Source organism: Struthio camelus, chromosome 7 (genome assembly GCF_040807025.1).
Source record: "Struthio camelus isolate bStrCam1 chromosome 7, bStrCam1.hap1, whole genome shotgun sequence".
Lineage (NCBI taxonomy): Eukaryota > Metazoa > Chordata > Aves > Struthioniformes > Struthionidae > Struthio > Struthio camelus.
In genome coordinates this window covers 39,106,960-39,129,025 of record NC_090948.1, presented here as the reverse complement: position 1 = coordinate 39,129,025, position 22,066 = coordinate 39,106,960, and the positions used below count along the sequence as shown (strand labels likewise).

Below are 22,066 nucleotides of genomic sequence, written 5' to 3'. Positions count from 1 at the left end.
CTGACATCGTACCCGAGACCCCAAGCAAAAGCCAGCACGTTTCACCAAATGCAAAGAAACAAACCACGACAACAGTTTTATTTTGGCGTTACCTACATTTTGGCCCTAAACTTCTTTACACTGATCTGCTAATCCTATATAATATTGACTTCCCAAAAAGGGAGATTATGGTAATCAGGATTTCTGAAGGATTTACACATGATCCTATATTTGCTTTTGAACTTCGTCAGAGTGACAAAGAGAGGATGTCAGCAACGAGCTGCTACTGCGTTTTCTCTGGATTACAAGTCAGGCTCCAGCGCTGTCCAAATCTATAGCCACTGAAGTGTTTCTCTAGCAGACAAACCAGTGTTTAAGATCATCTTTCCCTCACAGATGAAAGGGTAACTGCAACCATCTCCTGGGAGTTACTGGAAAACACAAACCTTAGTACCTTCACCCAGTAATACCTCTGTCACACCTGTGATTTAAAGTTTTCAACTGCCCACAGCAAATGCATGACCTAAGAAAAAAAATCAGAACATCTGAAAAAAAGATGTCCATGTCTCCAAGAAGAAAACAACACTGGTAAATGCAAGAAGTACTGAACATTGACTGGAGGGAAGACCTACAAAACACACAGAAGAAAAATATCACACAGATATCCAAAAACAGTAAAAAAAAAAAACCCACATCTTAGAAGGAAAAGTGGAAAAATGTCATTTTATTTTAAATCTGCTATCAACTTTATGCAATAAACATACTATATATTTTTCAGCATACAGAATGCTGGGTTACACTCTCAGTTTAAAATCCTGGTTTAAGGTAAAAAAAGAATCGCCATATACAACAGACAGAAAGATTTCAGCTCAGTGACTTAAAACCAGAACAAGGAATGTCACAAACTCGCAGTCTCCCTTCAGTTTTCACGTGGAAATAGCCAGGAACACGATGCTGTATCCTTCCCCCTTGGTGAAACCCAGCAGTAGCCAACCCTTCCCTGCTCTGGGGCTGCCCAGAGTAGCACGATCCCTTCCCCAAAAGGCTCTCAGAAGCGGACTGTTAGTTCAAGATCTCAGAGTGCCCGGGGAAAAATAACCAATTGCTTTTACAGAAGAGCTATTCTAGGTTGTTTCTAGGCTCCTCACAGCCCCAAGCCCTGAGGTTCGTGTTTCTGGGCCCAGCCTCACACGACTTCACCTGTTCGCTACTAGGAAAAAAGTCAGTTCTGAATAACTCTGCCTCCACTACCTAGCAAGCAAGCTTCATTTTCTGCAGCACTATGGATTCTGAAATGTAAAGAAAATGTAAAATATTAAGCTGCTTGACAAATAGCAGGAAAACATTAAATTTGATACGAGTTCACAACTCGTCTCTTTTTAATTGCTCAGCATAGGGAGCTCAGCACCTTGAGGAACCCCTTCAGAAAGGAAAGTCATTTCCACCTGCTATTTTTCACCCATCCTGTGACGCCACCACAGAAACAGAGCTGTTGACAGGTCTTGTGAAAACTACAGAAAGGTCCACATGTTCAAATTTTGAATTTGCCATTGCTAAGTTTACACCCATCAGCCTTATTTCAGATTATTCTATAAACCCAGCTGCTTATTCCCCTTGCACTATTGTTACTTTTGACCCATCTAAAGGTGCATTCGCTGGCCCCACTTTCTGCTGCCATCCCAAAGTAAATACCCAAGAAGAAAGGATTAAAGGAGATATAGAAATACTTGACAAGAGAATTGCAGGCTCTATGTACGCTGCTTTTCTGTATCATTACTGTTTCAGTTAATTTTGAGATGGTTAAATCAAGCAGAGAGAGACTTTTGGTCACACGAGTGCACAGGTTAATTTCCATTTTGTAGAAGTGAGTTTATCATCTTTGAATAGGCGAGGAGATAACCGAAGGAAAACAAAGAGGAGAATTTGAGAAATTGAAGTGACTATTTCTACACAGCTTTTTTTGTGGCCCAGAGATGAACAGATTTGATACTCGCTAGGCAGTTCTAGCACAGGAGCTGCAGACTGTAGCTGCTCTATATCTTCTCTTTCACCCTCAGATGAGAAGAATCAGTCACAGTCAGAATCCATCCAGCGTTGGTTTATGTTTATACACACTCAAGTGCACTAATGTATTCTGACACAAAATAATATTTTGTGGACTCACCTTTTTCCGTTACATTCATTTATTAATTGTGTCCTCTGTATTCAGAGGAAAATCGCATTACAATACACTTGTAACCAATGTAGCAGAGGGGAAGAAAAAAAAAAAAAAACTGAAGCGTTGAATGAACATGTCCACTAGATATGTGCAACATCAGGATCTCAATATCCCTTGAGCCAGGCCAAGACAAAACTAAAAAAAACCCAAATTGTAAGAAAATGGGTGATATACTCATTTGTGGAGCAGTGACTTAATTAAGCCATTGTAAGAAGACAGGTTGGGACTTTTTCTTTCTTTTTTTTTTTTTTTTTTTTTTTTTTTTTTTAACTCTCTCATGTGCACTATAGCACTATAGATGAATTACAGGAAGTACAGAACTGACCAGCTTGCAGCGTTCCAAGACATAACATCAGTGAACGTCAGCAGAAACACTTGATCAAGTTACCAAGGGACACAAAAGCTGGTTAGTCAAAAACCAGCTGCTTCCTGAAAATAGCTACCTGCGTACTGGTCTGGCAAAGCTATCCTGAATCACCACTCAGCAAGTCTCTAGTGCACACGCCTGGCAATGCTGGAATGACTTGACCTCTTGTTTTTAATTTTCTCCAACATTATGCAATCTTTTCGCTACTGCGGTAATGAGGGCAGCTCCCTTCCCGCTCCCATCTTCAGAGAGCATGAAATTCACATCACACTGCGGTGCCAGTTCCTTCACGGTTTCACGCAGGACCCTAGAAAAACTGAAAGGAAAAGGAGAGAGGGAAAGAATGTTTTAGGACCCTCTTCCAGTTTGTGATCATTTGTATTTATCTTTTAGCAGGGAACCAAAACCTCAGCCAACATCCTCCTCTGTTTCTCCATCCCATTCCTTTCTGTCTATTTTTCTTCCCATACGTGAAAGAGAAACACTTCTGTACTCTATCAGATTTTAGTATATTTCTCCACCTTTAATTTTGTTCAGCAGGATGCCAGACAGGCCACTTGTCTTTCCAGACCACAGAAGGTGCTCTCTTCCCCCAAACCAACAGCTAATGCAACTACTTTGAGGCCTTGCTCACAAAATACAGGCTTAACTACAGAAACCCAACACAGCTTTCCACGTGAACAAGTTTGCATTCATCTAGGATCCCCAGACATGGCAGAAATCCTCCAAAACACTGGAAAAATCAATATTAAAAGAGTAGGTTTGCTAACACCCCAGAGAACAAGAGCCTCCCAGTGACAAACTGGGCTTTCCTTTGCAACTTTCAATCCTTTGCAACAGAAAAGGAAGAGACAGGATGCAATGAGACGTCAGATGTTTATTCCCCCTTATTTTTGACCATCTCAGCAGAAGGCTGGCACAGCCCAGCACATTTTCACAATGAAATCGAGCAAAAAAGCAAAGAGACGTAAGACCACGGTACTCACTGCGGATGGAGCTTGTATAAAGTTCCGTCTACTCCAACAGTGATTTGCAAGTGCTCCACGCCTCGGTTTTCTCTCTTCTTCTCTACAATAGCCGCCAGCCCTGCCCCACAGAGCTGGGCAGCTCTCCTGGAAACAGCTCCACACACCTCCTTGACGATGATACTGTCTTCGCATGTGCTGTCCAGGCCGAGCTGCTGCAGGATTCGCCGGACTTGCAGGAGGGCTAGCCGGTCGCTAGCAGAGGGAAACACAGGCAGCAGCAGGACGTTAGGGGGAACTCTTGCAAGCACTCAAGTTGAAGAGTCTTACAGATGAGACTGAATCTCGATGCAAAGGGACCATGACCACAGCTCCAGCTCTAACCGCCTCCGTTTGTTTTAAAGTATAAAATAAAGTTCCAGTCTGAACCTGGATCCAAAACTCACTCCTGGAACGCTCTTTGCTGTGTTAGATTGTATTTGCAGAAGGCACAAACAATAGTTAGGCACCTCGCTCCCAAAGCCATGAGGGAGCTGTGCCAGATGAGTCACCTTATTGTGTTATTTGTGATCTAAAAGGTGAGATATTACCTTTAAATTTTTCCAAAAGTGGAAGAGGTTTCTAGTAGCCTGGAAGACTGTGGCAAACATGCACAGATATGCAGTCAAGCCCATATTCATGAGGAATTTACATATCACTGACTTTTTTTTTTTTTTTTTAAATAAGTACCATTTTAAGTCCTACAGGAAAAATTCCAAGTACAGAAATGCTTGATGCTAAGACAACGCAGCCAAACAGAAAGGAAATGATAATTCATAATTATTCTATAATCCTAGAACTCCCACAGTTTCTTGGGGGTTTTTGTTTGTTTTGTTTCATCATATCATCTTCCTCCTCCTCCCTCCCACAAGGAGGAAACCATAATAGACCTCTCAAAGGAAAGTGCTTCACACTTTTGTGGAAAATTATTTTTCAGAGGTTCTGGAAGAGCTTAAGAATTTAAACCATGTAAATCTAATTAACATCTTTACCTCTCAATCTGAGATAGGAATTTTGTTTCAAATATGCCTCTTCTCCTGAGCGATTCTGAAATCTGTCCTCTGAACAGCAGTCCTTGTCTGGTTAAGCTGATCAAAATTTGCCTCACTATTTCACCTAGATACATTCCACTGGTCATTTTTTCATATCTGTTATAGAAATAAAGAGACAGCAAGTTAGCTCTGTTTAACATAATCAGTGGTAGATACGCACCCTAACAACCTGAAAAGCAGCAAAAGCTTGCAGAACAATATCCCTTGAACTCCGTCTTTCATTCATCAGAAAAATCTGTTGCAGTGACTTCAAGTGCAAACATTAATTACAAAATATATGTCAAAAGCTAATACAACTAGGAAAAAAAACCACAATAGCAATATTAAACCCAAGATAGCTTTAAAGCCATAGTCCACATCAAGAGAAACATTTCCCTGCCCTCCCTATGCACCCTCTGGTGAGTCATATGCAATCAGCACTGTCTTTACCAAATCAAGAACAGTCAGTTCAATTTATCCTCTTGCATGATTTGTATTTGACTTTTGAAGCAGGCTAACAAAAAGCCCTGCCTGCTAATCAGCATCATTAAGAAAATACTCTGAAAGGAGGATTGGTCCTAGAACCAAAGCAAGTAGAACAGCACAAGAGGAAGGAATACAACAAGGCCTATGCTTCGCAGGGAAATCTTCAAGGCTGCACTGCTTGGCAAACGCCCTGGGGTGAAAACAGTGCTGTGGTAACAGAAACAACATGTGTGTGTTTTTTGTCTGGATATCTGCCTTACTTACTGTCCAGCAAATGAAATGTAACATTAAAACTTCCTTTCCAATTATTCATTTACTGCACATAAAAAAAAAACAGCCAATGTATCTCGAGGACTCTCTTAAATCAGGACCATCATAGTACCTTTGTTTCCCCGGATTTAGCGAACCTTCATCTACTTCTTTATCATATTCTGTTCTGAGGTTGTCAATGCAGCCGTTGTCACCAAATCCTCCCCATTCTGTATTAATGCACATTTTTCCTTCATTCCCTTCCACTATTTCTATGTTTTTCATGTCTTCCATGTAGCACACATTGCTGCCTGTTCCTAGGAGGAAACAACAAGGCTTCAACCAGAAAAGTGAAGTAGCAACTGAAACACATGGAAGATGATTGGGGTGATCATCTTGAAACATCTCTTCTCCAGATCCCAATTTCAAATATCTCCCAGATCTTACAGAAGCAACTGCCAGCTTTCACTGTGCGTGCAGTAAGGTGTTACAACAGAAACGCTCCCAAGTGAAACGGGCCTTGGACACAACATTCCAAGTGCAGGGAATGGGCAATTCTCTGTTACTGGTCAGAAACGGCTTTTGGCAGCTGCTGGCAAGCAGTGACCAGACATTGGCACCGGCCTATTTGTAACGCACCACAAATCTCCTTGCATGAGAGTGTGCCCCCAAAAGCCAACCCTGCCGAGAGGCAGCGTTCACGACCACCGCCCAGCTGACAGCCAAGCAGCAACCAGGGCTGAAGTGATTTGATGAATGGGGCCTCAACGCCTCCAACAGCGGCTACAGTGACAAATATAACGACCAGGTCTTTGAACAAGATGAGCTAACTGGTGCACTTAGCTAGCCATAAGAGTTCATTTTCATTCAGTCTGGGGCTTCAGATCTTCTGTGTTTAGATGCATTCCTGCCTGAAGACTTGGAAGGATCTATTGGGGGAATTACCTAGAAAGCCCACAAAGAATTTGTTTAAATTTTTAAAGCTACATTTTCTTGTTCCAAGGCCTAAGACCTGCCTACACAGTAAATATTAATATACTTGCCATAACAGAAAGAGTAAATGCAGTATGAATATTTCCCATACTCTTTCCCCAGGCATCCACTGTTAGGCACCGCCAGAAATAGGATCATGAACCTGGTGGACTTTTGATTGGATCTGGTACAGGTGTTACTATGTTCTCAGTTGAATAACATAGAAACCTGCCAAGATCTATTAGCAACTAGTAACACCATATATCATACTGCAGGTAAGAGACTCGTAAGAGATTTGTTTTACAAACTCTGAAATAGGGAATGAAACCTAGCACTTGCATATATGATTTTATTTTACAGTGGTCACTTCAGTAACACTGTACCTGCAATGAGGCCAATCTCACAGTTTGGATCCTCATATCCACATGTCATCATTGTCCCAACAGTGTCATTCACCACTGCTACAATGTCCAAGTCAAATTCCTAAAATATAAGTCACATTCAATAGTAGGGACCCAGGAGAAGAGGGAGCGTGCATTAAATGTGTCAGAAAGCAGAAAAGAATAGCTCACGTTTCTTCTTTTGATAGCCTCCCTCAGCATATCAACAACATCTTCCCCCTCACAATCTGTTGCCTTAAAACCTTTTGTCCAACCGACAAGAGTTCCCTGAAACAGAAAATCCACAAATGTAGTTGGAGAGGACGGTACACTTCAGACATCGTTCATTTTCTTCTCTCTCTCTCTTTTTTTTTGGGGGGGGGTGGGGGGGAGGGGCAGAGAGGAAGTGAGAAAAAGAGAGGGGGGGGGGGGAAAAGGAGTAAGTATTTCCCGAGCCAGAAAAAACAAGTTATTGCAAGTGTCTGGTGCAGGGAATGCGCAAGCGTGTGTTTAACGCACACAGATGGGGATCACTCCAGGTTTACTCACCCATTTATCAAGACATTGCCCACCCAACACCTTTTAAAGCTCTCTCCTCCTTTGGTAAAGCTCTCTCTCTCCTTTTCTGCGCACCCAGCCGTTGCACCATTTGCAGGAGAAAAATAGTAAAAACTGCATTTGCCGTAAATAATTAAGCACCCAAAAACTAATGAATTTCCATTGTTAATTTTTTATGGAAGGACACTTTTACGGAAGGACACTTGGGTATGATCTTGCTACTCTAGGCAAAATTGTAATTTGCTTCCATCTGGACTGCAACCTCACCCCACAGAAGGTCATACAAAGTAATTGGCCTTCTACTTGGTAACTGGCTCTGGACTATCTGTCCATATGAAAAAAAAAAAAGGGGGGGGGGCAAATGAAGGGGAGGAAAAAAAAAAAAAAGTTGTAGTAACAGCTGGAGACAAGACCCACAGGGCCACATACCTGGGGCCCTGACCAGATCCGTCTCACTCAGCTTGCCACTGCTGCAGTGGCAATTGTTTCTCCATCGCTTGACAACATCTAAGTACTATGCTGCAGGATGGAAAGGCACGCTGAGTGGTTTCCTCACAAATAATCAAGTCCTACTGCTATACTCTCAACTAGCACCTGAAAATTGAGCCAGGCAAGCCTGGAAGCGACTGTAAAATCCACCAGGACTTAAAAACGTTTAATACAATTGAAGTCTCTCATCCTCCCCAGAATCCTACATAACTGACCAGATTAGGCAGCAGAACTCCCTTTTCCCCCTGCCCCCTTAGGAAAGGCAATAAAAAATAAATAAATAAATTCGTGATTACTCTTGATTAAACTCTTCATCTGTCCAGAGCTGATGTAAGAAATTAGATTAATTTTGGAGGGACCTTATTATTTTGTTAATTGTCCAATTAACAAATCAGACTTGGAAAGGTCCAACCCTTCCAAGGTGAGAATAAGCAAGCTCAGTTCTGCCCACTGACACTCAACAAAAAGAAACTAACGTAAGCGGGAAAGTTGTACAGTCAGGGCTCTGCAGCATAGCCAGGAGAATACCCTGGGATCGAAGCTGAAAAAAGTACAAGGAGGGGACTGCTCTCCCTTAGCATTACAGAGAGAAGGCAGCACAAGAGATTCCTGGGCCATTAAAAACGTGCAGTCATTTAGACCTCATAAGGACTCACTCATTAGAGAACGAAAGCAAATAGCCATTTCTCATCAGGCACAATAGGTGAAAGTTCTGCCTCCTATAAACATATAAAATATCTTTCCTCCTAAACAATGAATTTGCACAGCAGAGTAATAAAATCCCCATCTACCAATTCAGTAGGGTGTTTTTTGTTTTTGTTTTTAATTTTCCCACCAAACCTTGAAAAGTCCTGCTTGGAGAAAAACACTTAGGAAAAGAGATAGACAGACAGACAGAGAGACATTTAAAAAGTGCTTCTGCCAGCAAATTCCAAACCAAAAAAGTCATCACCACCCAAAATAACGTCATTTGCCAAATAGATGCAGAGCTGCCAGATGACCCTCGCTCCCTTTTGGTCCTTACCTTGTCAATGCTGGCTTGCCTGCAGGGGAAGGAAAAGGTGAAGCCCAGAGGCAGGCGAGCACCTTTAATCCCCATATACTCCAAAAAGTCTGCTATGCACTGGACAATGTGGTCAAAGAGCTGGAAGGACAGAAAAAGTATGTAAATCTCACGGGTACTCCCATTCCAGGGGCCCTGGCTGAACCAGTTAAATATTTATTAGAAGTTACCTCTTCCCCGGTCCCTTGCATGATCTCCAAAGGAATGGCAAAGATTTTGTTATACATTCGCACCGATTTCCTTCTCCCACTTCTAATTTTGACCAGCAGAACCCTGAAATTTGTCCCACCAAGATCAAGGGCAAGGAACTTCCCTTTCTCTGTAAGAGAAGAAAATATTTCATTTTGGTGCGTCTCATAGCATGTCCGCCACTCAGAATGCCATACTCTGCCATAAATCTTCAAAAAACTTCTGCTGAGCCTGTGATAACACACTGTTCCTTGTGACATTCAGCCCATCAGTCTGCTAGGCGAGGGGCTGATAAAACCACAGGAAGCAACAGTTTGCCAGCAGACACCACCCTGGCATTTTCCAGGATTCTCCATACTGTCATACTCCCCCCAAAGAAAACAGACGAGCAACTTCCCTGCACTACCCCCAGGTGACCAGAAAAAGACTTCACCTGTTCCATCCGGGGTCCCGCAGACATATGTGGGTAACATCTTCACCGTGGCCCTGCTTTGCGTCTCTCTCTTTAGTCCATATTCCAGCTCCGTCCTCATTTTGTTCTTCACTTCTCTGAGGGTTTCCAGGGAGAGCAGAAACGGTGCAAGAACAGCGTCGATTCGCTTGCGCTGCGCCGCCAGCCTGTACGCCACTGCCGTGACCATGGCGGCCCCCCTTGCGCTGCCGTTCGTAGAGAGGAGGAATCGAACATCACAGTTGGGGACCAGCCTTCTCACCACCTTGTGCAGACGTTTAGCATACCTCGGGGAACAAAGAGCTTCTGTAGACCTTCGTAGGCATTTCCCACACGGCTTACATTACACATATGCTTCCAGTACATGCACGCATTGAAACTCACAAGTGAGGAAGCACAGCAGCCAGCACAGTGTCAGAAACTGGTCTGGAGACGAGTACAATGCTCCCAATTTCTGACTATTCTGCAGAAGCTGTACTCTTTCCAGGAATGAGAAAACACCTGTAGACGAGTGTGAGTGCCAAGGAGAAGCAGGCTAAAGAAGGTCAGAATCAGAGCAACAGACACTTGGCCTCCATCCAAACTTGGGAGAAGTTTGAGTATACGTTCAAAAATCCAAGGAATAAATGAACTGCAAGTGCCCCAGAGGCAGTCACTGGAGGAGTCACTTGCTCTCCGCTAGACATCAGCGTACCTCCGCCAGCTTTAAAGCTCCTGAGCCAGCTTTGTGATAACTAAGTCAGTCTTACCTTCCCCAGTCCAGCCAGATCTCACCCCTGCCCTGTGGCAGGGCAAGCAGCTCTCCTGAAAAGCCGCACATTCATGCGGGCGGGGACCCTTAACAGCAGCTGCCCACGGCCAGGAATTACCACATGCTCTTTGATTACTTACTGGGGGTGGGTTTTATAGAGGGTCCCATCAATCCCAACAGTGGTTCGCAGCCTTAACACTTTTTTATTTTCTCTCAGTCGCGTTAATATGGCTGCTAAGGCTGCAGCACAGAGGTTGGCTGAGCGGAAGGAAACGATGGTGCAGACATGCTGAACGGCAATGCAGTCCTCTTCAGAGGGAAATAGGTTCAGCTCTGTAAGTATCTCTTTCGTGTTGCTCAGACCCTCCTTATATCTGCCCCAAAACAAAGGAATGAATCATTTAATGCAAGGATAGTAGGCCACACACAAATCAATAATAGATGCACAGCTTTCTTCAGTACAATGCAAATACAGAAATCATCCCTGAAGTATCAGTGTACAGTGGGATTGCTCTGGAAAACACCAGAACCTGTCAGTTTTCCATCCACGAGATGACCCAGAGTCTGCGCTCTATCTCCACAACCCCAATACAAGCCAAGCATTCCCACATCCCAGAAGCTGAAAATTGCAGGAACCCTCCTATGCGGTCGGGTCTCCAAAGAGATTATTTAAACAATTTATGCCTGTGATTGTTAACAGTACATTTGCTACTGCGGTACTTTGTTAACATTTCATCTTCCACCAATTCTTACTTAAGGAAGGATCATTTGTCTCCTAGGTAAAAGCAAAACCAAGCTGGCCAGTGCAGGATCAATTCCAAATACCCATAGATTATAATGAAATTATTAACAACTTTGCTGCTTATGAAAGAGTAACAGCCACTCTCAGAGGGTGTACTCCAGCTCTTACTTTTCCATTGCAGACACGTGTCTCATTTCAATCTTGCCCTTAGTACACAGGGCTGTTGACACTTTCCCGTTGAAAAGCAGACCTTCCTTTGTCATTTTTAGAAGAATGAGTCTTACAAGTTCTCCCAGGTACAGGCTGCTAATCATCTTCTCAAACCTGGAACAAAGCACAGGTAGGACTACAGGTAGGATTACCCAGACTCAATTTCACTACTTGCCAGAGCCATTACATGGTCAAGTACAAGCATCTTATGTTCTTACACAGGTCAAACATAATTTAAGCACCTACAAAAGGTGCTTGGGAGCTAAGCTGTGGACATTATGCCTTCCTGAGGTGCTGGGACCCAACCACAGCCCCCCAGATAAGTGATTAGAAAGGTCCAGATCGGGCAGGACAAGGATCAGGTCAGCTTACATTCATTCAACCCCACTGCCGTTCTAAAGGGGCTCCTGGCACACTCTGGAAACATATGCAAAGTCCTTAGACTGCCAAGTCAAATCAGCAGCGGAAGTCACTTACAGCTGTTTTCCAGGATTGAGAGATCCCAGGTCAAGCTCTCGATCAAACTCCGTGCGGAGGTCATCCAAAGCACCGTCATCCCCGAAGGCCCCCCACTCCGTGTTGATGCACATCCTCCCCTCGTCGCCTTCCACCAGGTCGATGTGCCTCATGTCCTCCATGTAGCAAGCATTGGTGCCAGTCCCTGCGCATGTTGGAGCCAATGTGGAAAAATTACACATTTGCCCCAGGTTTGTTTTTCATTTATTTTAAGCCCACATGTTTGGGAAAAAGTCAGTGTTTTCTTTAAAAGAAAATGCAAATACATACACCTGTGGTAGAGTGTGCTACTGTCAAGCTGCCTATACTCATTAAATAACATTTTACGTTGAGTGAAAGTACCAGAAGTTGATCTAAGGCTCAACTCATTTAAAAACCTTTCTTCTATCTCAAATGTACCTCTATGTGGCTTAGAAAAAGCCACGGCAGTGCCGCGAAGCAGACAAGTTACTGGAAGAGTAGCTGATCTTTACTGCCAGAGGCAAGAGGGAATTCAGCTTTTTCTGGAGAGGTAGACACTGGATTTGCCATGCTGTCAGCAGAAAAGTTTGTGGTGGTCAGAACCGGATCCAGACAAAACAAGGAGTACACCTTAATACTTGATGGCAATGTGATCAACATAGGAACTGTTGCCTTACATAAGGCAGTCTGGCTTGCAAATCTGAACACTGTTTTTTCCATTTTCTCTCTGGCCTTTCCTTTACTGGGACACTGCCTTCTACTTAAGGATCGTTAAGATTAAACAAATGGTGGGGGAAGAAAATATTTAGTGAACAGAACAAATTACCAATTATAAGTCCAACTTCACAGCGCTGGTCATCATATCCACAAGTCATCATGGTTCCCACGGTGTCATTGACTAGTGCCAAGACATCTACATCTATGCCCTGAGAGTATAAAGATGAGGGGTTAATAGAAATATGCTGAGAAAGCATCCTAGCTGTAGATGCAAAAACAGGCAGACATACTCCTGGGTAGTGCATTGAAGGTTAACTGCTAGAGCTTGCCTGAACCAAAAGCGCACGCTACTTGCTTTTATAACACTGTCCCTACAACACTGTAAAGTAAGGAACATCTCCGAATTCTCAAGTGCTTGGCCAGCCAGGGTCTTCAGTGGTGTGGGATTTGTTTTTCCTCAATCCACCCTTCTTTTCCAAGAAGGCAAAGCCTTACTGTTTGGAATTTCGTGACGTGCTGGCACCAGTGCGCGTGTCCTTATAGGCTGCATTCTGGTATCTCGCTCAGGCGAACGTACTATGCCATGACCAGATCCCATCAAACTGACAGGAAATGCATATACAAATGTAACTACTCAACATAAGGTTCAGTACATCAACATCACACCCAAATAAAAAGCCTTTCCATCAGAGCTATGCAGTTTTCCTTTCACACTGAGATAAAGTACAAAGTTATATCAGGATCCTTGCAACATGAGTGCCTCCTCTAACAAGGAGCTGGACTTCACCTAGGAAGTCGCAAATCCTTGATCTGCTAACTGCTGCAAGACTGATGCAGAGAAAGAAATGAACCAAAAAAATCAAGGCTGGAGTTTTATTACACGAGAAAATAGCAGAATTTCCTCCTTACTACAATGAGGACAAGATATGAAGAGATGCTTGCTGTTTCTTAGATGATGTTACGAACAGTACAGAATATGAAAAGACTTTCCAAAAATATTGTCACAATGCTATTCAAAGGAATACACTAGTTAAAGGGCATATTTAATCCTGTCTTATTGCTGATTTTTAGAATTACCACCACTGTATCCCATAGATTGAAGTAGGCAAGCCCTGGCAGAGTTAGGTGTGCTAATTTAAGCTGATACCGCCTCCCTCCCAGCTCTCCATCCCACACAGCCCAAGCTACAAAATACAGCACGTATCTGCATCTCGTCATGCAGGCTGACAGCGCATTCCCTCTAGCTCAGGACGACAGTGGGGCTGGACTGGTCCCCCACCACTTCCAATCCAGTTTACCAGTGTGCATTTGCCATCACTGCCAGACTGTGAGCTGGGGCAGCTGCGTTGGAGCTGTATGTCCCCTTCCACAGCTGTGGGGCAGCAACCCCTGGGAAAGGAGGAGACAGAGAGCAGCCCTCAGAGGCCCTAGCCATATCTACTCAGTGTACAGCCATGTCAGACACTTGTTACCGGGTGTCCTTGAGGGATGTCTGGCAACTCCCACATATCACACGCACCAAGCGCAGACGTCCCAGGAAGACAAATCTGGGACTACTCAGTTTGGCCTCTGGAGGAACAAAACTTGCCTTATGCTTCTTGAGGGCCTTGTGCAGAGAGCTGACCACATCCACGTCCTGAACGCCTCGGACCTTGAAGTGTTTTGTCCAGTTAAGGAGCACCCCCTGCAAAGTAACAGTCAGTGACCAAAAAGCTCCAACCTTGGCCTACTAACATGCTACAAAGACAGCCAAGACCAATGCCTGGGAAGAAGCCCATTATCTCTCCCCATTTGTGAAAACGTGAGCCGAAACAAGTCATGGCAGAATACCTCACCCTCAGTTACAGTGGCTATCAGCCAAACACAACAAAACAGATAAAACGATATGGCCCCAACTCTGCAATGCATCTCCCCGTGCTTCATTTAAAATGTGAATGCTTTTACCAACATTCATCACAAATTAACAACATTAAGAACAAAGCATTTTAGGACTGGGGCCTAAAGCACGGATTCCCTACCAAAAAGAGAGGAAAGAAGCAGCAGTCACAAAATATTTGCAATCAGCCTTTCATCTCCCCCATGCAGCTTTCCAAACAGCTCAGCTACAGGTCTCTCCTATTCAGGAGGCACTGTAAAGATATTGAACAAGAGGAACTTAAAAACAAACAAACAACCCCCCCCCCAAAAAAGAAAACCACACACACTTTAGGACACAAAAGTACATGTTTTAAAGTCTAATAGCCTTCATGTAAGGACATGTGATTACCATGGAGTCAGGTACTGATAAGTAAAATAGCTTTAGCTTAAAGATCCTGTTGCCTTGAGATAGCAAATGAATCCTTGAATGGTAGTCAAGTCTAGTGAAACACCAATGGCTGGCCCATGCCTTGCTCAGAGAGCTGTGCAAAGGTTATCCCACACGCAAGGCCACGAGCTACCACTCCCACGCAATAGCTTCCACAGGCTCTGTAAGGAGCAACACTTGCCTGTAGTAACTTTTTTTTTCTTTTTGCATCTTACCTCTTCCAATTTGGTCTGTCTGCATGGAAAAGAAAATGTAAAGCCAAGAGGTAACTTCTTATACTTCAGGTTTTTGGACTCCATGAAGTCTGACAGACAGTCAGCAACATAATCGAAAAGCTGCAGCAGGAGGGAGAAGATAGGTCAGGCTGTGTCCAGCAGGCACGTGCAGCACCGCCGCAGAGCAACTCCACAGGCCCTACCTCAGCTCCGCTCCCCTGGATGACTTCCTTGGGCGTGGGGTAAAATTTGCTCTCCAGCTGGCAGCTTTGCTTCCCGACATTAGACACCTTCACCTGAAGGGCACGAAACTGAGAGCCGCCCAGGTCCACAGCAAGGAAGTCACCCTTCTCTGCGATGCAAGCAGACAACCATCAGCAGTGGCAGCGGAGAGGCACAGCCCAGACACCATGCGCAAGGCTACAGCTCAGGGAAATGGGAGTTTGAGAGCATTAGCTATTCTCAGTAAAGCGCGTGGATTTGCAGCTCCATTAGACATGGCCCTACTGCAGAAGCCAGCTTCCACGGGGAGCAAGACTGGTTTGTCCACCCCAGCGTCAACCAATCAACCAACACAATTATCTCTGAATTCCCTCAAGCGTTCCTGTAAAAACAACAGCTCATTTCTCAGCCAGCTGCACTCTCAGCTCAAACATGTCTTTCCCTAGCAGGACTGCAGCACAGAAGGGCAGTCTGGCCTCATTGCTTCAATAAAGCAATTATCTCCCCATCCCACGCACACGAAGCGGTCCTTCCCCAAAGGCCATTCAGTGGCAAGCACATAGCCTTGCGTGATCTTTGTCCCACGGTACAAACACTTGACTTTTTTTTTTTTTTTTTTTAAATCAAATCTGATCCTGAAAGGGAAGCAGGAAATACTGTAATACTAAGGCCAGCTATCACAAAGGCGAGGGGACAAACTGGGTTACTCAGTAAACCGTGACATTAGTCAGGTCATTAATCCTTAAATGATTAAAAATGGATGATGCTCCATAGAGGCTATTTCAGGTAGCAACACTGAAGGCACCGAAAAAAATCTGGAAGTTTATTGCTACCGCAAATAGGAAAAGCCAGCCAAGTTTGAGATGCTTAAACCTGCTGGAAGTTTTGTCTGGAAATAAAGTAACCAATAAGGAACTCACAGTGAGAGTGCAAACATAGAAAAATCAATTTGATACTTAAAATAGGGAGCGTGTCAATAAGACATATGTCACATGACTGTGCAGTGTGCCTTTGACACGGGGCAAGGCCGTGCAGGCCAGGAAAATGGTGTCCAACGTTGGCTTTGGGACACATTAAGTTTTGCAACAGTGATGACACCACACGCAATTTTCCAAGTCTCATGTCCTTGGGGGTTCCCTGCAATTTCAGGACAGGGTCTGTGCCACGTTATACCTCGCAGCCTCTGACAGCCACAGCAATAACAAGGCTAATATTTCTTTCTGAATATTTCTAATATTTCTAATGTTTCTTGTTCTTTGGTGAAGGCAGCAGTGAAAAGGGGAGTACTCAGTTCCCACCAGGCAGTTCCCAAGGTGCTTATATACAGTTCGTCCTCCTATGTCCCTCATTTCAGCCGATTTGCCTCCAAATGTTCCCCGTATGCCATTAAAGCAGTTATTTCTCCTTTAATAGTGAGGAAATCACTTTCAGAAGGACTAAAGTCTTGTGGAAAGGATGTATGTAGCAATCCTTTTTCTTAAGTTTCCTGCATGAAGAGCTGTTACGCACCAAGTCCCAACCTAGGCCAGACAGAGCCCTGCACAGATTCAGAGATGTTGTTAAACTTGGGAAAACCACTCTCTGTCACTGTGCAGTGCCAGGAGCCAGCTGAGCAGGGGCCTCAGGGTTACTTTGGACGCAGTCACTCCAAGAAAGATGGGCTTTCAGATCCCGCCTCCCCCCACGCCTCCTCAGAGGACACCACCGCAGAAAGTCTCTCTCCTGCCTCGGCAAAGTCCTGCTGGCAGCTGCAAAGGAGGATCCAGCTGCAGCAGCAGAGCAGGCTGTGCCCTGGCAGACTATGGGGAAACCCATCCTGTGTTTTTAACAGCACAGATGGCAAGGAAGGGCAGGAGGGGATTGTTTGGGGGGCGGGGGGGTGGTTAGAGAAAAAGACAACAGCATGACATCCGCTGCAAGAGAAGACTGCAGCTCTGCTGCGACTTTGCAACTCGGGGCTCCCGCAGGCAGCCCCAGTGCTGCCGGGGGACTCGGCCCCGTCCTCACCACTGCCAGCAGCTGCTCCTAGCCTGCAGGAGCCCAGCACAGCCCCCTGCCCTCCCTGGGGCTCCCACACGCCAGCCTCATGTCCACACACGGGGGCACCGCCACACGCTGCACTGCAGGGTCTGGGCTGTAGAGGCTGCCCTTGCCACGTCCAGCCGCAGCTCTGGTGGCAAGGCTGCGGCTGCAGAGGCCAGAGAGCTAACTAGGCCCTTTGCTCATGCAAGCACATCCACGGCAGAGGCGGGGGGACTCACCTGAGCCGTCGGGCAGCGAGCGCACAAACGACGGCAGCATTTTCACCGTTGCTGTAGGGTTCGTGTCTCTCCCCAGGCCCTTTACCATCTCGGCCTGGAAGCGAGCCATCACGTCCAGCAAGACATCGTCAGAGAGGCGCATATGATACAGGTACCTGTCAACCTGGAAACGGGCCAGGCGTTACTGGGAGGCGCACAGGCTCCTCGGTGCTCGGCAGCCAGCTGGGCTGGGCACAGCTCTCTTGCTACAGAAGGTCTCTCCCACGTGTACCAGGGGAGGCTTCCTTAATCTCAGCCAGCAGAGAAAAAGAGCAGGATTTTCCTAGCCACTTTCACTAGTTTTCTAAACATAAGGGGTGCAGTTTGACATGAAAGCCCAAAAAACACCCTGGACTCCAATTCCAGCTGCACTGCTGCACAGTGCCAGACAAGTATCGCTTCGCTCACTGCCACCTGCCTGACAAACACGAGGCTAAATAGACCCAACAGAGAGGCAAAGGATTCGTTCCACGTGCGCGACAGGCTAAAGGTGAGCTACCACCTATGCAAACCCACCTCTCTGATTCTACAAGCTCATTTTGTTTCTGATCTCAGTAGCTAAATTCCCATGAACATGACCGGAAGCAAACTCCAAGGCATCATCAGAACACTAACTCTTACAAAAACTTTGTTTTGAGAGTTTTTAACCTGACCCTGGCAAAACAGTGTCAAAACATTAGCCACCTTTTCTGATGGATCAGTAACCTGCCACCCTACGTAAGCCTCCAAGTCTTGCTCCAGATCCTAATGGGCTGGTTTTAAACCATCTTTTATCCTATACATATCATAAACTAGGTCTGTATAAGTATCTCAACCTGGTGAGAATCTGACCTCTCTGAATTAGATCCAGAAAACACCGTCAGTGCCCAAGCATGTCAGCCATGATCTGAAAACATCTATTCAGCTACCGCTTCGCTCCATAGGACAATTAACCTCGTTGACAGGCCAGGCTGAGCTTAAAGTCTGATTCCCATCCCAGCTCTGCCTTCTATTTGCTGTGATTTTAGGACCAGACGTATAGAACATTTTGGGGTGCAACCAATAATACCCTTTCTGAAGGGTCTATAACATGCAGCATGCAATCAAAGTGAAAGCCAGTCAAATTCAAAGGGGATCAAAAGCATCCGTGGAGAAGGGAGCACTCATTCAGATAAACCGGTATAGACACCAGGCAATGTTTCTGCACAGCTTCACCTGGGCAAAGCTGGAGATTTTCCTCTTCATGACCACATGACTCCTTGGACTGACATTTACCTGCAGGGCTGGACACATGGCTATAAGAAAGGCGGCCTGGAACCTACATAGCAAGATACGACAAAGGATTAATGCAGCAAAAGAAGAATCTGCTGTTATCAAAATGTTTTTCATTTCCACTGGGCAGCCCTGCAGTTTCTGCCAGACTCCAGTGCTGTAAGAACAAACACGATACAGGCATAATGTTTCTGTGCTCCAAATAGCTGGACAAACCCTGGAAGGTAATCGGTGTGAAAATCTTACTCCCTACAACACAAGGCTCAGGGCCAGAGCCATCAGGCAGGAGAGAGAGGTGGAACAGCTTCCTAGGCCTCTCTAGTACAGACGCTTAGGAGCTCTTGTACCAGGGGCTATGTTTTGATGCTGCTCTATCCGTTCAGAGTGTTTCATCAGTCCTGTTCACACAGGGAGATCTAGAGGGATGGGAGAACATACATGAAACAAGTGCCACTGGCAACAAGATTTAAGAGGTAGCCTTGTTTAAACAGAGAAGGGTCATGGATAGGCCACGGATAAATTGGCCTCTTCTGTAAGTGACCAGCCACCTATATTACCAAGGCACAGTTCTACAAAAGAATTACCTATTCACAGTCCCCTTTACAATTGATGGGCAGAAATGACCTACCTGAGAGAGCTGGGACCCCGAGAATAACTGAAGCATTTATCTAACGATAACTGTATACACACTGGAGAAAAATTTAATATACAAAATGAGAAGAGGCAGCTGTCTTAGGCTACAGCCATGTCTTTAAAAGGCCATTTTCAGGCCCTTCTTTGTAGCCCTGGTTTGCACAAACACTTGATTTCATCCCATGCTTTTTTGAGCCTTGCCACTGCGTAGAATTACCTTCTCAGCCCAAGCACCACAATATGACTGGAGAGACAGCGCACGCTCTCTCTCTTACATAGATCCTCTTTTCCAAATAACTGACAAGAGAAGTACCTTGCAAAAGGAAACAAAAAATAATAAAAATGTCTACGTTTCTGTTTGCAGAGGTCACACGCTAGCTATCTGCTTCCCATATAAATTGCATTCTCCACCCTGTTTACCTACAGCCAGAGAAGGGCCAGTCCTCTCCAAAGTACTAGATAAGGCAGAGCCCAGGAAAGCTCACTGAGCCTCTAGCCTGATTTACAACCAGAGCAAGGCCCCGCTAACGCACCGTTTGATTGTAAATGCAGGAATGGCCAGTGCCTGTAACACCAGAAGTAGTGGAAGAAGTCCCTTAAGAACAAGTCACTCCACTTTTGAGCGAGGGTGCATGGAAACCTGGTGTCACTCGCCTATCTGATGAACGCAGTGGTGGAGACAGCACTATCTGCAGGGACCTTGGATCTGCAACGCTGCTACGCATCTGCGGACAGCCCTGCTCCCAAACGGCTGGAAAATACAAAGGCAGGGCGGGGTAGAGATAGCCCTCACAAAACACTTGATGGAGAGGCCAGGAGAACAGGGGACCCTCAGAGGACACGGCTAGAAACCAGAGGACTTCCCCAGCCAGTGAGCATGCAGGCCCTGTGGGGTTTTAGGATGGAGAGACAACAGCCCACCGCAGCACAGCTACAGAAGCAGACTTAACGCTCTGGTCTGTGTCCAAGGAGAGTAACCATTAGGCAGCTCACTCCTAGCACTGACACCTTAAGATCTGAACCATCTTGGACTTCTCCATCTTTAATTAAAGCTCATTAATATTAGAGTCCTCAGCCAGGTCAGACAACTAGACAGGAGATACGGGTCCTTCTCCCACACTAACATTAGTAGAAACTGTGTGTCGAGTCCCAAAAGAGCTGATATAAAAAGCCCAGTTTTCCCCACCCCCTACTACAACACGAGAATCAAATTCCTGCTCAGCTTAAAAATCCCACCCTTCATGGTACACTCTCAAAGCAATTCAGCAAGGAGTTCCTTGCTGCCCTCTGGACTGTGTTACACCACGCTGGAGAATACAGGTCCTAAAGTTTTAGCATTAGTTTTCCTTACAGAAAAGGATTTAGTCCCTTACTGGAAGAGAGCTTTTACTACTGTGCAGGTAAAAATACAAACCAGATCTTTTTCACACAGTCATCAGATGGTTAGGAGTCCAAATACTTCTTACCCCCATTCATCTTTAGGGCTTAAGTAGATAAAACCATTATCTGGTCTGTACTACACACTGCAGATCCCATAAAATATCGTCTGAGTAATACAGATCCACTCAAAACAGGAATCTCTGCTAATGCTGCATCTTACATACCTTTTTTATTTGATCTTCTTTTAGTTTTGTAAAATAGAAAGCTAGCAAGTGGACAGCAAACATTTTCTCGGAGCTGATGGATGTGTCAGTTGCGACAGAGTTGCTGCGAGTAATTCCAGAGCAACTGGTCCTTAACTCACAAAGCCGGAGCTAGAGAAATGTCAGCCGAGGCATTTCCTCCAGGGCGAGATGGTAGAGTTCCTGGGAAATTGAGTCCAGGAATAAATCCATCCCGTGTGATTGGTTCAATGATTAAACTTCAGTCTCTGTGCATCTCCCCCCACACCAACCCCAAGTCCCTCCCTCGCCAGCTACACACTTCATTGTGCCACAGCAGGCACCTGGACAGCTGCCAAGCTGAAGGGGAGAAAAATCGATTTTGTTCCTGCCTCACTTGGGAATTGTTACCCCTTTGCAATGCAGTTGCTACGCAGCCTGCTCGGCTTCACCCTGCTCCGCTTCCCCAGCTGCTGACAGCCTCACACCAGCCTGAGCGCACAGCCGTGCTGCCGGGAACCTGGAAAGTTAGGGGGGATTTCAGGAGGCTTCTTCCCTCTAAGTCAGCACTCCCAGTTGCGAGACAGGCTCTTCCGCATGAATTAAGTCCACTCTGGCTCCTCACAGCATGCCCTAATCTACAGCTTTTTTCAGTAAAGCTTCAGCTGTGTAAAGGGAGCAAGAGGCACACATGCACCCCCAGATGAAGTATCTCTTGCACCAATTCCCAGCTGAGAGAGGTTTTGCATAGATTATTCTCCCTTCGCCCCTCCCAAAGACAAAGTCTCAGACCAAAGTAGCTCCTCAGAGCAGCAAAACCTAGGGAGGGGCCAGACCTATCTGACAACAGAGTTTTGATATCAGACTGCCTTACTTAATAAAGCAGATGCCTTCACAACTAACAGCACACAGTACCTACAGCAAGAGTTGCTTCCTTGCACCCGAGCTGAATTTGACACAGCCTTTAACTATTGCTCAAAAAAAATTAATTCTGAAAATATAAGTGTTTCCAGGGTTTTGTCATGATTTTGCATGATATTCCTATAAATTATAGGCACTTCATACAAATAAAACTTGAGAGAGATGTGGACACAAAGGTAAAAAAGGCATTCTCATGGGTAATTATTGGTTCGCTCTCAAACTACACTGACACTTAGTGGCTTTCCCTTCAACTACTGTTCAATATTTCAGCTGAAACAGAGCGCA

The 22,066-nt window shown here is 45.2% G+C and overlaps 1 protein-coding gene across 4 annotated transcripts; it reads right to left on the bottom strand.

Annotated features, from left to right (window-relative positions):
• Positions 1-685: 685 nt before the first annotated feature.
• On the bottom strand, positions 686-21,640 carry LOC104144624 (hexokinase HKDC1). 4 transcript variants are annotated; one of them, XM_068950910.1, is made up of 19 exons: positions 21,258-21,538; positions 20,864-21,064; positions 17,337-17,499; positions 15,057-15,205; positions 14,854-14,973; positions 13,922-14,017; positions 12,443-12,542; positions 11,617-11,800; positions 11,098-11,253; positions 10,328-10,561; positions 9,419-9,723; positions 8,967-9,115; positions 8,758-8,877; positions 6,879-6,974; positions 6,690-6,789; positions 5,468-5,651; positions 4,561-4,716; positions 3,551-3,784; positions 686-2,880 (listed from the first exon to the last, which is right to left on the bottom strand). In XM_068950910.1, the coding sequence occupies exons 2-19, from the start codon at positions 20,924-20,926 to the stop codon at positions 2,736-2,738; spliced, it is 2,754 nt and encodes a 917-aa protein (XP_068807011.1). In that variant the 5' UTR covers positions 20,927-21,064; positions 21,258-21,538; the 3' UTR covers positions 686-2,735. The 4 variants fall into 4 exon arrangements, with proteins under 4 accessions (XP_068807011.1, XP_068807010.1, XP_068807012.1 ...); XM_068950909.1 differs by having other exon boundaries at positions 21,272-21,354; XM_068950911.1 differs by adding an exon at positions 18,570-18,672 and having other exon boundaries at positions 20,864-21,338.
• Positions 21,641-22,066: the final 426 nt, after the last annotated feature.

Coding starts and splice junctions, on each gene's coding strand:
- LOC104144624 (XM_068950911.1), bottom strand. CDS start 18,647: ATGTGTCCAGCCCTGCAGGTAAATGTCAGTCCAAGGAGTCATGTGGTC. Junction 15,206..17,336: donor CTCGCTGCCCGACGGCTCAG/GTGAGTCCCCCC, acceptor CTTGCATCGCAG/AGAAGGGTGACTTCCTTGCT. Junction 3,785..4,560: donor TTCCTATCTCAGATTGAGAG/GTAAAGATGTTA, acceptor TCCCTCTGCTAG/CGACCGGCTAGCCCTCCTGC.